The sequence below is a fragment of the Ipomoea nil genome, unplaced genomic scaffold, assembly GCF_001879475.1.
Source record: "Ipomoea nil cultivar Tokyo-kokei standard unplaced genomic scaffold, Asagao_1.1 scaffold2541, whole genome shotgun sequence".
Classification (NCBI taxonomy): domain Eukaryota; kingdom Viridiplantae; phylum Streptophyta; class Magnoliopsida; order Solanales; family Convolvulaceae; genus Ipomoea; species Ipomoea nil.
Genome location: NW_017618969.1, coordinates 468458 through 480713, shown reverse-complemented (window position 1 = coordinate 480713; position 12256 = coordinate 468458). Strand labels below are relative to the sequence as shown.

At 33.3% G+C, this 12256-nt stretch overlaps 1 protein-coding gene across 1 annotated transcript; it reads left to right on the top strand.

Moving 5' to 3' along the window:
• Positions 1-5463: 5463 nt before the first annotated feature.
• LOC109153813 (probable inositol transporter 2) lies at positions 5464-11240 on the top strand. Its single transcript, XM_019301677.1, has 6 exons — positions 5464-5749; positions 6051-6121; positions 8366-8701; positions 8940-9047; positions 9131-9736; positions 10564-11240. Exons 1-6 carry the CDS (start codon positions 5611-5613, stop codon positions 11047-11049), a joined length of 1746 nt encoding a protein of 581 aa, XP_019157222.1. The 5' UTR covers positions 5464-5610; the 3' UTR covers positions 11050-11240.
• The last annotated feature ends 1016 nt before the right edge of the window (positions 11241-12256 follow it).

Below are 12256 nucleotides of genomic sequence, written 5' to 3'. Positions count from 1 at the left end.
AATCTCACTATACTTATAGAAAGGTAAAACAAAAAATCACAAAGTTACAAATTACATTAAATAAAATACAAAATTAAAATATAAATAAATTTCATAAGTTATCATGTAGTGTGATGACATCTTGGTTATTTTTGTTTATGGATGGTCGTAAGTTCAAACCCTAGGTGGTGGAGGCTTAGATTCTTTGGGTTGACAAATACTACCATATAAAAAATTAGGAGTATTTAATTTCAAAAATTTCATAAGTTTTTTTTCCGAATGCTACCACATAGTAGTATCTGTTCATATACTTTCTCAACCTACTAAAATCGCCTCCACTGAGGCTTGAACTCACAACCTTCCTAATGGAAGTCCAACCCGGGTACCATTAGACCACATAGTCCTGGTAAAAAATAAATAAATAAATAAATAAAATAAAAATTCATAAGTTATAATTTTAATACTATATAATAAATAATAATAATAATAATAATAATAATAATAATAATAATAATAATAATAATAATAATAATAATAATAATAATAATAATAATAATAATAATAATAATAATATCCCAAATTGAATTTTAATACTATATAATAATATCCAAAAATTTATCTACTAAAGAGTAAGGAAAGAAATTTTAATGCAAAGTTAGACACAAATGGTTTCGAACCATTGACCTTACAAACAAAAACCACAAACCCTACCATCTCAACTAGCGCAAATTATGCTATGCAATCGAATGCACCATGCACATGCTGCATTCGATCCAAAACGACGTCGTTTTAGTTAAAAAAACGCGCGTTCCACTTAAAGAAGAAATCAGGTTCGATTCCCGGCAATAGCATTTTTATATATCCATAAATTCATAACTATGTATCCATAAATTCATAACTATATATCCACAAATTCATAACTATATATCCACAGTGAATGAATGAAGTAAAAATCCACAACTATATATCCATAGTGAATGAATGAAGTAAAAATCCACAATGATTGAACTAAATATCCACAATGAATGAACTAAATATCCATAAATTCATAACTATATATCCACAAATTCATAACTAAATATCCACAAATTCATAACTATATATCCATAAATTCATAACTATATATCCACAGTGAATGAATGAAGTAAATATCTACAATGAATGAACTAAATATCCACAATGAATGAACTAAATATCCATAAATTCATAACTATATATCCAGAAATTCATAACTATATATCCAGAAATTCATAACTATATATCCACAATAATGCTATTGCGTAGAATCGAACCTGCATTTTTTTTTTAAGTGAGACGCGCGTTTTTAGTCAAAACGATGTCGTTTTGCATCGTATGCACCATGCGCATGGTGCATTCGGTTGCACAGCATAACTATTGCTCAACTAGCTTTCAATTCGTTAATAGAAATTTATAATAAGTCGTTATAAGAAAGATTTACAGTATATATATAAAAGGTAATTGGATAGCTAGGGTGGTGGGGCCCTTCCAAGTGTGGGCCCTGGGCAAGGGCCCAGCCTGCACTTGCCCAAGGCCGGGCCTGGATTGATGCCATACTCCACCCCGCTTGATCCATATATTATGACTTAAATATTTTTTTGAATGCTACTGGCTCTATTACATTGTAGTATCTGTTCATATACTTTCTCAACCTACTGAAACACAAAGAACCATTAACGCCTCTACTGAGGCTCGAATTCACAATAAAATGCAACACATCTAAGGCATGGTAAAAATTTTGTAGTCAAACAATAACAAGTCCCAGAAGTGAAGCATGATAAAAATTTTGTAGTCAAACAATAACAAGTTCCAAAAATTAAAGCATGTGTTTTATCTCAATTTAATTTAATTTAATTTTTTTTTTTTTTGTATCGGGTGATGTAGATATTTGAACCCGTGACCTCTGGCGTGAAGTTGACTTTGATATCAAATTGAATCAACTAAAAGCGTAAATTAATAGTTGGATTGCAGATTTATGTTTATATATTATATGTTCAACACCCACAAATGTAGACAAAAAAAAAATATAATAATAATAATAATAATCAGTAGAGTTACAAATGAACACATAGATCGAAATAGAAGAATATAGCCACGGTCCAACCAAGAATCTAATGCTAACCATTTCCAGGCCGGAAGCTAAGTATAAATAGAACAAGATATGATGAACAACTCCATGCATGCCCAGTACGCAAAGTAACTCCGATCACCGACTTAAACGATAAGTTGAACCGCTAATCAACTCATAATATTACGGAGTATAACATTAGTTTGAGTCGTTTTTATGTCAAATCGTAACAATACCAAACACAGCTACATTTTGTAATTTGACAAAATTGAACATGCTCGTTTAATTAATGTTATCAAATTACAAAAACTATACCACATCTTATTATTATTATTATTATTATTTTGTTAGAGTAACATCTTTTTATTATTTTTAGCATTTAGTATTGTAACGATAGACATTGTAAAATTTCTCAACATCTTTTTGGAATATGTTAGGCAGAGGCCGGTAAAGTGACAAGTCCAGCAATTAATGACTAAGGGATTGTTGGGCGGAGACCAGTGAACGGCCAAATCCAACACTCTACCTCTAAAAAATGTGGTAGTATAAAAAAATAAAATTGTGCATTCACTGTGAGTTATAATTTTTGGCATAATGGTAAATGTTTGATCCCAACATAATACAATAGAAAGAAATTACAACAAACTAAAGAAATCTAGGACAAGTAAAGTTGACAATTACATCGGCAAAAAGGAATGGTTGAATCCTCTTGGTGGGGATTCCAAAATATGGGTGCATTATTGATGCTGTAAGGAATGGTGTGTTGCCATGACGAAAAAAATCCCTTATGACTTCCTGTTAGTGAATAACTCTTGCTCATATGTAATAAATTGCAAATCATATTAGGAATAAATTACATTAAAAAGATATGTGTGACGAATTTGATTGAGAAAATAGTTAAAAAATTATCTTGATTTCGTTTATTTCGTTTACTAGTATCAAAATGATGAATTCTTAATTAATTAAATTAAAATTTTTAATATTATAATATTTCGAATAAAACATCTGAAAGCTTTTTGTCATTACCTTATTATAAGATGCTGAATAATCCAATGTGGGAATTATATAACATGATACGTTAAAGATAAAATAAAATAAAATCTACAGCAGATTAAACTTTTTTTTAGCCAAATGTGGGATCAATATGGTGTCTTAACTTTTTCTGAGAAGATTGGAATGTAATTCAATTATAAACTTTTAATAATAATTTTCTTAAATAAATAGAACTAAAATATCACTTATATGAATGATAAGTGATACTCCCAATTAAAATTATTCTTTATGCGACCAACCCTAACCATATAGTAGGGGGCTTGAGGAGGGTGATCAAGTAGGCCTAACATCTCAAGTCCAATATATTAGTCTATTTATAAGATATTACCATACTACAATTCAGTTGAATGGTCCACCCGACTAATCTTGCTCGATCGCTCTGAGAGGCACAGGAGCTGACTTAGGGAGAATCGTCACGTGAGGGAACAAACCCGATTTATCTCGAAATTCTTTCCCACAAAGATAGCTCATTTGCAACTTCTATTACTCGTTGGGTTACCACTTTTATCTCTAATATATTGTGATATTGACCTTTCAATTTAATTTGCATTATCAATGTAATCATAGTATAATTAATGTAGAATAAAGTTAAGGGAAAGTTGGGAACACTATTGGACCAACCATAAATTGTAAATGATATAATTAAAAGATATGGATCTAATGCTTCCATAAGAATAATGTTAAGTTATGCTAACCCCCCCCCCCCCCCCCCCCCCCCCCTTTTTGTTTTGGATGATAAAGCAAACTTAGGGTGTGCATTTGATAAACTTTGCCTTGTGACCCTAGTCGGTAAAGAATCACAAAAAAATAAACTAACTTAGATTGTCTATAGTTGATCGGCTCAAATTAAAAATGCCAATAAGCTGCTCTGATCCCAATATACCACTCCTATTAAGAATCGAAATTGAAATATTGTATTACAAAACCAATTATATTTTCGGATCAATTTAATTGGGGTTTTCAATAATGCTAACCGGTCTATCATTTAGTGGAGATGAGACTACATTCTTACGCTAAAACCCTTGCATGCATATAATTGAAGGAATCGAATTTCAAGTAGTGATTGAACAAACGTTTCTAAGTCGAGCTTCAAGCCAAGGTGGCACCTTATCAATTAAAAGAAAGTGCCAAATTATTTTAAAGAAAAAAAAAAAGTAAGAGAATATACTAATGTGGTTGCATCAAAATATAAATTGTGGATAAGAATTGTTGCGTATGTATATGCATATGGTTTGTTTTTATGACAACTTGGGAGTGTGGTTGAGTGGAAGCAACGACTCATCTATTTTTAACTAAAGGTTAAGGGTTTGATCTTGACTATACTAAAAAAAATGGTTTGTTTTATGATTGATTTATGTTAGTGATTATAGTTACTTCGAAAACTATTGGTGTTAAAGAAATTTTGAGTACTGTGGCGCTAGTTAGGTTATATTTTGTTACATATGGTAAGGTGGTAAGTTATTGTATCTCCTCTTGAGAAAAAGTGATGAGAAGGATTAAAATTTAAAAGTGTTCAAAAAATAATAGTCTAGGAATGTTAAATGGCAAAAATGATAGTCTGACATTAAATTTAAAATTTTCACTAAAGACAAGGGACCTCTGTTGTAATTAACTCATTATAAAATGAACCCACTCTTAAAATTTTTCAATAAATATAAATTGTCATCGTATTTTTTTTTTACTAAAATTCTCAACTATTGATGAATGTTGTTGGACAATTGAGATTAGTCATCACTTTTTACATGAGGACTATACACTGTTCTCATTTGATCCTACTTAAATATAGGCTTATGATTCCATGAAAACATAATGGAAGAAAAAATTAAGTATCAATCTTAGTCTTATACCTGTAAAAACTGAATTGATAAGATCAATTGCGGGATGGGATGTGAGATGTATGTGCCACGCTCCTTCCACCCAGGCAAATTATACTCTGGACCGCGGTCCACAATGCATTGTGGTCCAGGCATCAAATATGCATTGCAGTTTTATTTCAACACAACTACAATATCATTTTGATATAACTACAGTTTCGCTGTATACACTCAAATATGTGAAATTGTTATTCAGTTTCATTTTGTATACAGTGCAGTTTCATTTCAACACAACTACAGTTTCATTTCAATTCAATTGCAATTTTGTTTGATAATATAATAAAAATAATACGTGAGACAATGTCAATTTAGATACTATAGTGTTCGTCATTTTGGACCATAATCCTCAACGCCTCTACTGAAGCTCGAAGTCACAACCTTCCATATGGGAATCCAACCCGGGTGTCATCTGTACACAAAGTACTTGGCCACTTGGTCTATATATAAATCTTCATATCTGTTGTTTTAATTTGTTGTGTCATTCCTCCTCATCAGCTCAATTATCCCACTAGCATAGCCATATAGCTTCCTCCTTTAATTTATTTTCCATCTTTTCACTCTTCTTCTTCTTCTTCTTATTCTTCAATTCTTGGTGTGAAAAAGAAAAAGAAAAAAAAAATGGAAGGGGGAGTAGACCCAGCAGGAACAGATGCAACAGCTTTCAGAGAGTGTTTAGCTTTGGCATGGAAGAACCCTTATGTTCTTCGCCTTGCTTTCTCTGCCGGAATCGGTGGTCTTCTCTTTGGCTATGATACTGGTCTCTCTCTCTCTCCTATAAATTAAAACACCCACACACATATATAAAAAAATTTTAAGGTGTCAATCTATATCTGTTACTATTTTAAAAATGAATGATAAAACTTTAAATTTGTATAAAGTACTATAGAGATATTACTCGGTACGAACTTAAAATATTTTTTTTAGAACTTTTAACTTATATCTGCCATCTGGTATAAAACCACATCAATATGGATAACCACCTTAAATTTTAATGTTTATTTATTTATTTATTTATTTATTGTAAACATGCATGCATATTGATTCGTTTTGGGTTGCAGGAGTGATATCGGGGGCTCTTCTTTACATTAGAGATGACTTCAAGGCTGTTGACAGGAAAACAGTTTTGCAGGTCACACCAATTTCAATTCCCTTTATTATATTATTAATATTTATATTTATTATTATTATTATTATTATTATTATTATTATTATTATTATTATTATTATTAATGGAAAAGTTTTACATGTATGTAACAGGTAGTATAGTATTCTCAAAATGGAAAGTGACAAAATAAGTTACATAAGCCGTTATAATTGTATTACTTTCGATTTTATTTTTAGAATATGACAAAACCTCGTGTGAGATCTAAGGATTCTTGTTCGTGAGACGGGTCAGGTCAAGATTAAATGTAATACAAATCAAAAATAAATTAAAGTGTTTATCACTTATATGAGAAATTGTAATACTTTTGAAGAAAAATGTTATTTTAAAATCAAGATGTAAAAATATTACATTTTTCATTATAACAAACACTTGCTAACATTACTTATAAGGGAAAGTATAATAAGATATAAAAGTAATCATTTTTTCTTTAAAACTATTACGTTTTTCCTTATAATTAACAAACACTTTATTCCTTATTAGCATTATTACACTTTTTAAAAAATATATTATGAAGTATAATCACCATTACTAGAAACTTTCAAAAAAAATACCATTACTAAGAAACTTTAGGATTCAGTCTTTCTAACTACCATGCCAAATAGAAAAATAAAATTAAAAATTGGTCACTTCGTTTTGGAGGGTGAGGAGGGAAACCTGCAATCATTAGTCGAAGATGTATATTGAGTAAATAACGTTTTTGTTTAATAGACCACAAACTAGCTACATAAAATAGGTAAATTGCACCAGAAAGATCATGGCTCTATTTCACATAGTTAGCTTAAAGGCTAGTATCTACTAACTTATTTTGAAACGCTATTTAGTGTAATATTTCAAAATAAGCTATTATTTTAAATTCTTCATGTTTTACAAAACAAAGCTTATTATAATAAATATGTTATAAGCTGTACCAAATATAGCCGCCATACTTTTGTTTTTGGCTTGACTGAGAGTGTTAATTAACTACTTAAAAAAAAAAAAAAAAAAAAAAAAAACTACCATCAATGATGGTTGGAAAAATTAAAATTTTCAAAAAATTTCCTAGGTCCATTTTTTTGAGTATTCATAAAAGGTGTTCGGAAATAGATGATTTTCCAATGGTGTACAGTTAAAATATAGTATTTGTATCATGTTAGAAAAATCACAGTTAAGGTCAAATATTTATTGGAAAAAAAAAACTATTTGCTTTAAATATTCAGAAATTCAGAAATAGATATTAAATAGGATTTAAAGGCTTAGAAGTTGCTGTTTGGCAAAATCCTCATTTATGTATTCTTAGTCAAACAAAGCATGAACTGTTATGTATCTCTTAGGAAAATTTATTGTTTGATGTGTTTTTACTTTTTAGTCAAAATTTACTTATCTTGCCTATTTAATACTTTTTTTTTTTGGCAAATTATTTAATACTAATTAATTAAAGATTGACTCTTTGGGATGCAATAATAGTTAGAGAGAGTATAGAACATATACTACCTTGTAATAGAGTTAGTAGTACTCAAAAAATTAATTAAAGATTAAATTAACCTTTAATTTTAACTTCAAATTGACTAAATATTTATGTTTAGTCTTGTACAATTTGGTATAAAATTGGGTTAGTTTTTTCCCTCACATGCTTTTAAATTAAAGTAAAAAAAAAGAGAGTTTATAATATAACATGGTAAAGTAGCTAATTGAGAGATTTTTAAATTGGGAAAACTCGTAAGTAGTGTACTTAGTAAACATTACTCATGTATAATAGTCTACAAAAAAAAAGAGTCTATAACCCGCAAATTATACATGAGAGATAAATTACACTAGAAAAATCATATGCGATCAGTTCGGCCACGAAAGTGTTGGCAATTAAGGTGTCGTGTCGTTGCTTTTACATTGGTACAATCTTTTTTTTTTTTTTTTTTTTTTTTTTTGTGATTGTACCGGGTATTATGAGTACATTTATTATCATTGTGCCCGGTACAATTATGAATATATTTTTTGTTGTAACTGTGAAGCAAGAGACACTGATACAATTTAGTAGTATAGACTTTTTCACTAATAGGTTGATTTAAAAAAAAAAAAAATTGATTTGATTCTATGCCATGTTTAATCTTGAATTCTAAGATATTATAATGTTGACCTGGACCATAAGATGGACTTAGAAAGACCCGAAAAAACTAATGGTTTACATAAAAAAAAAAAAAAATATTGTAATTGGTGATCTTGGAAATACTACAGGAGGCTATAGTGAGCACAGCAGTGGCCGGAGCAATCATAGGCGCTGCAATTGGCGGGTGGTTAAACGACAGATTTGGAAGAAGGGCCGCCCTATTGGTGGCGGACTTCCTTTTCTTCGTCGGAGCTGTGATAATGGCGGCCGCTCCAAGCCCTGCCCTCCTCATCGCCGGGAGAGTTTTCGTGGGTCTCGGCGTCGGAATGGCGTCCATGACTTCTCCGTTGTACATTTCCGAGGCCTCCCCTGCTAAGGTCCGGGGAGCTCTTGTCAGCACCAATGGTTTCCTCATCACCGGCGGCCAATTCCTGTCCTACCTTATCAACCTCGCCTTCACTAAGGTACGCCGTCACTCTGAGCATATAATCATTAATGTGCAATATAACTATGAGCTTAGCCTTTTAGTTAAGATAGTATCAAATCCAGATTAAATAAACAATTACGGTCCACGTGTTGCTTGGAACTCGCCGAGATGTAGCACATGCTTCATTTCACTCACATAAAGACTTAAATCACGAAGAGTCTGATCTTGTAATAATCAAAACTTTAGATTCATTTGTCTGATTTTTGGTTATTCAGGCGCCGGGGACGTGGCGGTGGATGCTCGGGGCGGCGGGTTTGCCGGCGCTCCTTCAGTTCATATTAATGCTGCTTCTCCCGGAGTCTCCTCGCTGGCTTTACCGACAGGTCGTAGAAATGATGTTTTTCAATGTTTTTGGTCGTGATTTTAACGTGGTTACTGCTTAATCTCTTGTCTTGTCGGAAAACAGGGGAGAGCAGAGGAAGCAGAGGCAATTCTGAGGAAAATATACTCGCCGGAGGAAGTAGAACCGGAGATTCAAGCTCTGAAGGAATCAGTTGAGAAAGAAGCAGAAGAATCCAAGGAATCCGAGAGAATCAGCGTCCTTAAACTCTGCAAAATCACGGCCATAAGACGGGGTCTTATCGCCGGCGTGGGGCTTCAGATTTTCCAGCAATTTGTGGGCATAAACACCGTGATGTATTACAGCCCCACCATAGTTCAGCTGGCCGGCATCGCCTCGAACCGGACGGCGCTCCTCCTTTCGCTAGTCACCGCCGGGCTCAACGCCGCCGGCTCCGTCGTGAGCATATATTTCATAGACCGGACAGGGCGGAAGAAGCTCCTGGTTTTCAGTTTGTGCGGCGTGATTCTCTCTCTCGGGTTTTTGTCGGCGGTTTTCCACGAGGCTACCTCGCATTCCCCCATGGTTAGCCAGGCTGAGACCGCACATTTCTCAGGATTCGCCTGCCCTGCTGGCTATCACGACGGCGCCAGATCGTCTCCGGTTTTGGATTGTACTGGGTGTTTGAAAGCTTCTTCTAGCTGCGGTTTCTGTGCTTCTCCTCAGAACAAGGTATGAACTGAGTACATACTCCTATGCTTTGCTTTTCACCCAAGAATGCATGCTAGCTATGGCGACACCAAGTGAAGTTAATCAGTTTCTTCCACCGGGTAATCACAAAATTACAAGTTCTTATCCTAAAAGAAACTGTTAGTCTATTGGTCTTCTTAGTTTGAGCGGATTAAAACAACTTAATTAGGCTCGTTTACCTCTTTCTGCTCTTTTGCTGATTAGGGTTAGAAGGTGAGTTTACCTAATGCAACCCCAGTCAAATTTAGTTTATCTTCTTATGCTCCTTTGCTGTCTAGGGTAGTCACATACAAGGCGAGTTAATATAACCCCGTTGGTCGGTCAGGCTCGGTCAGACTATTGACTTGGTAACAATAAAGTTACAAGTTTGACTCTCAACGGGAGGCCTATTGGCCTTCTTCTTTTGAGCCAATCAGAACAATTTAGGCTGGTTTATATCCTTATTGTCCTTTATGTCATAAGGCGAGCAAGATTTACTTTAGTACACCCTTTGACCTCTAGGCAGTGTCGAAAAAAATGCTAGGCGCCCAATTTTATTTTATTTTTTATTTTATTTTTTAGGTTATTCGCCAAAACAACATCGTTTTGGTGAATAACCTTTAAAAAAGAAAGGGTTCGGCCGTCTAGACCGCCTAGGCGGCCGGCCGCAGAAAATTAAGGTCGATTTTGACAATCCTCGATGCAGCCAGGCGTCGCCTGGCGCGATTTTTACAATTATACCTCTAGGTGGTAGTGACTGTGGGTTTCTAATGTAATTCTAGAAAAGAATGAAAGCCTATGAATTTAGTACTATGTTTTTGTTATTGCAGCTACTTCCAGGTGCCTGTTTGATCTCAAACGATACAATTAAGGATGCTTGTCATGGAGAACACAGACTATGGTACACCAGGGGGTGCCCTAGTAGTTTCGGTTGGCTAGCCCTAATCGGTCTGGCGCTCTACATCATCTTCTTCTCCCCGGGAATGGGCACAGTGCCATGGATTGTGAACTCGGAGATATACCCTCTGAGGTTCCGAGGATTGTGTGGAGGCATTGCTGCCACGGCCAACTGGGTTTCCAATCTCATCGTCGCCCAGTCTTTCTTGTCTCTAACCCACGCCATTGGAACATCATGGACCTTCCTCGTATTCGGTGTGATATCTGTTGTCGCCTTGTTCTTCGTACTGGTTTGCGTTCCAGAAACCAAGGGGCTCCCCATCGAGGAAATTGAGAAGATCTTGGAGGGTAGAGCCCTGCGATTAAGGTTTTGGAAGAAAAGGTCTCCAAGTAGCAGCAAAGATGGAGAAAATGTTTGATGGGATAAAAGAGTTGCAACTATTCTATAATAATTAGTTTTTAAGTGTACCTAGGTTTCTAATTTTCTATCGTCAGACATAGTGACACTGACATGTGTGTTACGTTTGTATATGTAATTCAAGTTAGCATATGTTTATATTTTTCGAGTGTTTCCGTCCACCTGATTTAAAAATAGCATATATTTATGTTAGTTGGCTTGGATTACTTTTGTATATGTAATTCAAATTAGCAACAAAAAAAAAAAAACATTTATGTATATGTACAAGTACGTGTGCATAATGTTGATATATTATTCTCACCAGAATAAATCATGAAATATAAAATGGGACAAAGGAAATATATGCTTACAATATAATATATGCATGTATTATATTTAATATATTAGAAACTTTTTAAAATTTAATTAAAATAAATATCAATATTTTAATTGTATTTTATTATTGTATTGAAATTACAACAACATATTGAGTACACATTCATATTCAATCTCTCTCTCTCTCACTTAATTTGCTTCTTCTTCCTATCCGAACAATGCTATATTTAGGTAACATGGGAGGGGTACGGTTTGATTCGTTTAAGAATGAGTTAAGTTAAACTCTCCCAAATTAATAGGATCAAATCGAAGCTCGGCTTATTAGTCTAATCCCATGAGACGCGGCTACTATAAAAAATCAAATCATATTTTACTACTTGATATAATTTTTACATGATTATATTAACTTGAATTGATTTCAATTAATATAATAGTACCTCATCTAACAACTCATGGACAGGCAAGGGGTGAGAACCTGAGAATAGACATTGCAACTCGCAATTTACCTTTTTTAATGACATAGAGAACATTTTTGTTTGTCATGTCAATCGGTCAGCTAACCAAGTTGCTCATGAACTAGCTCGGGCTTCTAGTTCTTCTTCTGTCCTTTGGGTCTTGGATGTATATCCCGCCTGATTATATTTCGCACTTTATGAATTAATGCATTTCTTTGGTTTTCAAATATATATATATATATATATATATATATATATATATATATATATATATATATATATATATATATATATATATTGCAATGTTTAATAGGTAAGTATAGGTATTTAATGCATTATTAACTATACTTTGGTTTAAAGATGGACAAATATCGACATCTTATAGATTTGGAACTTTATATTCCATATATCTTTTAGTTTCCATATTTCCATGTAATA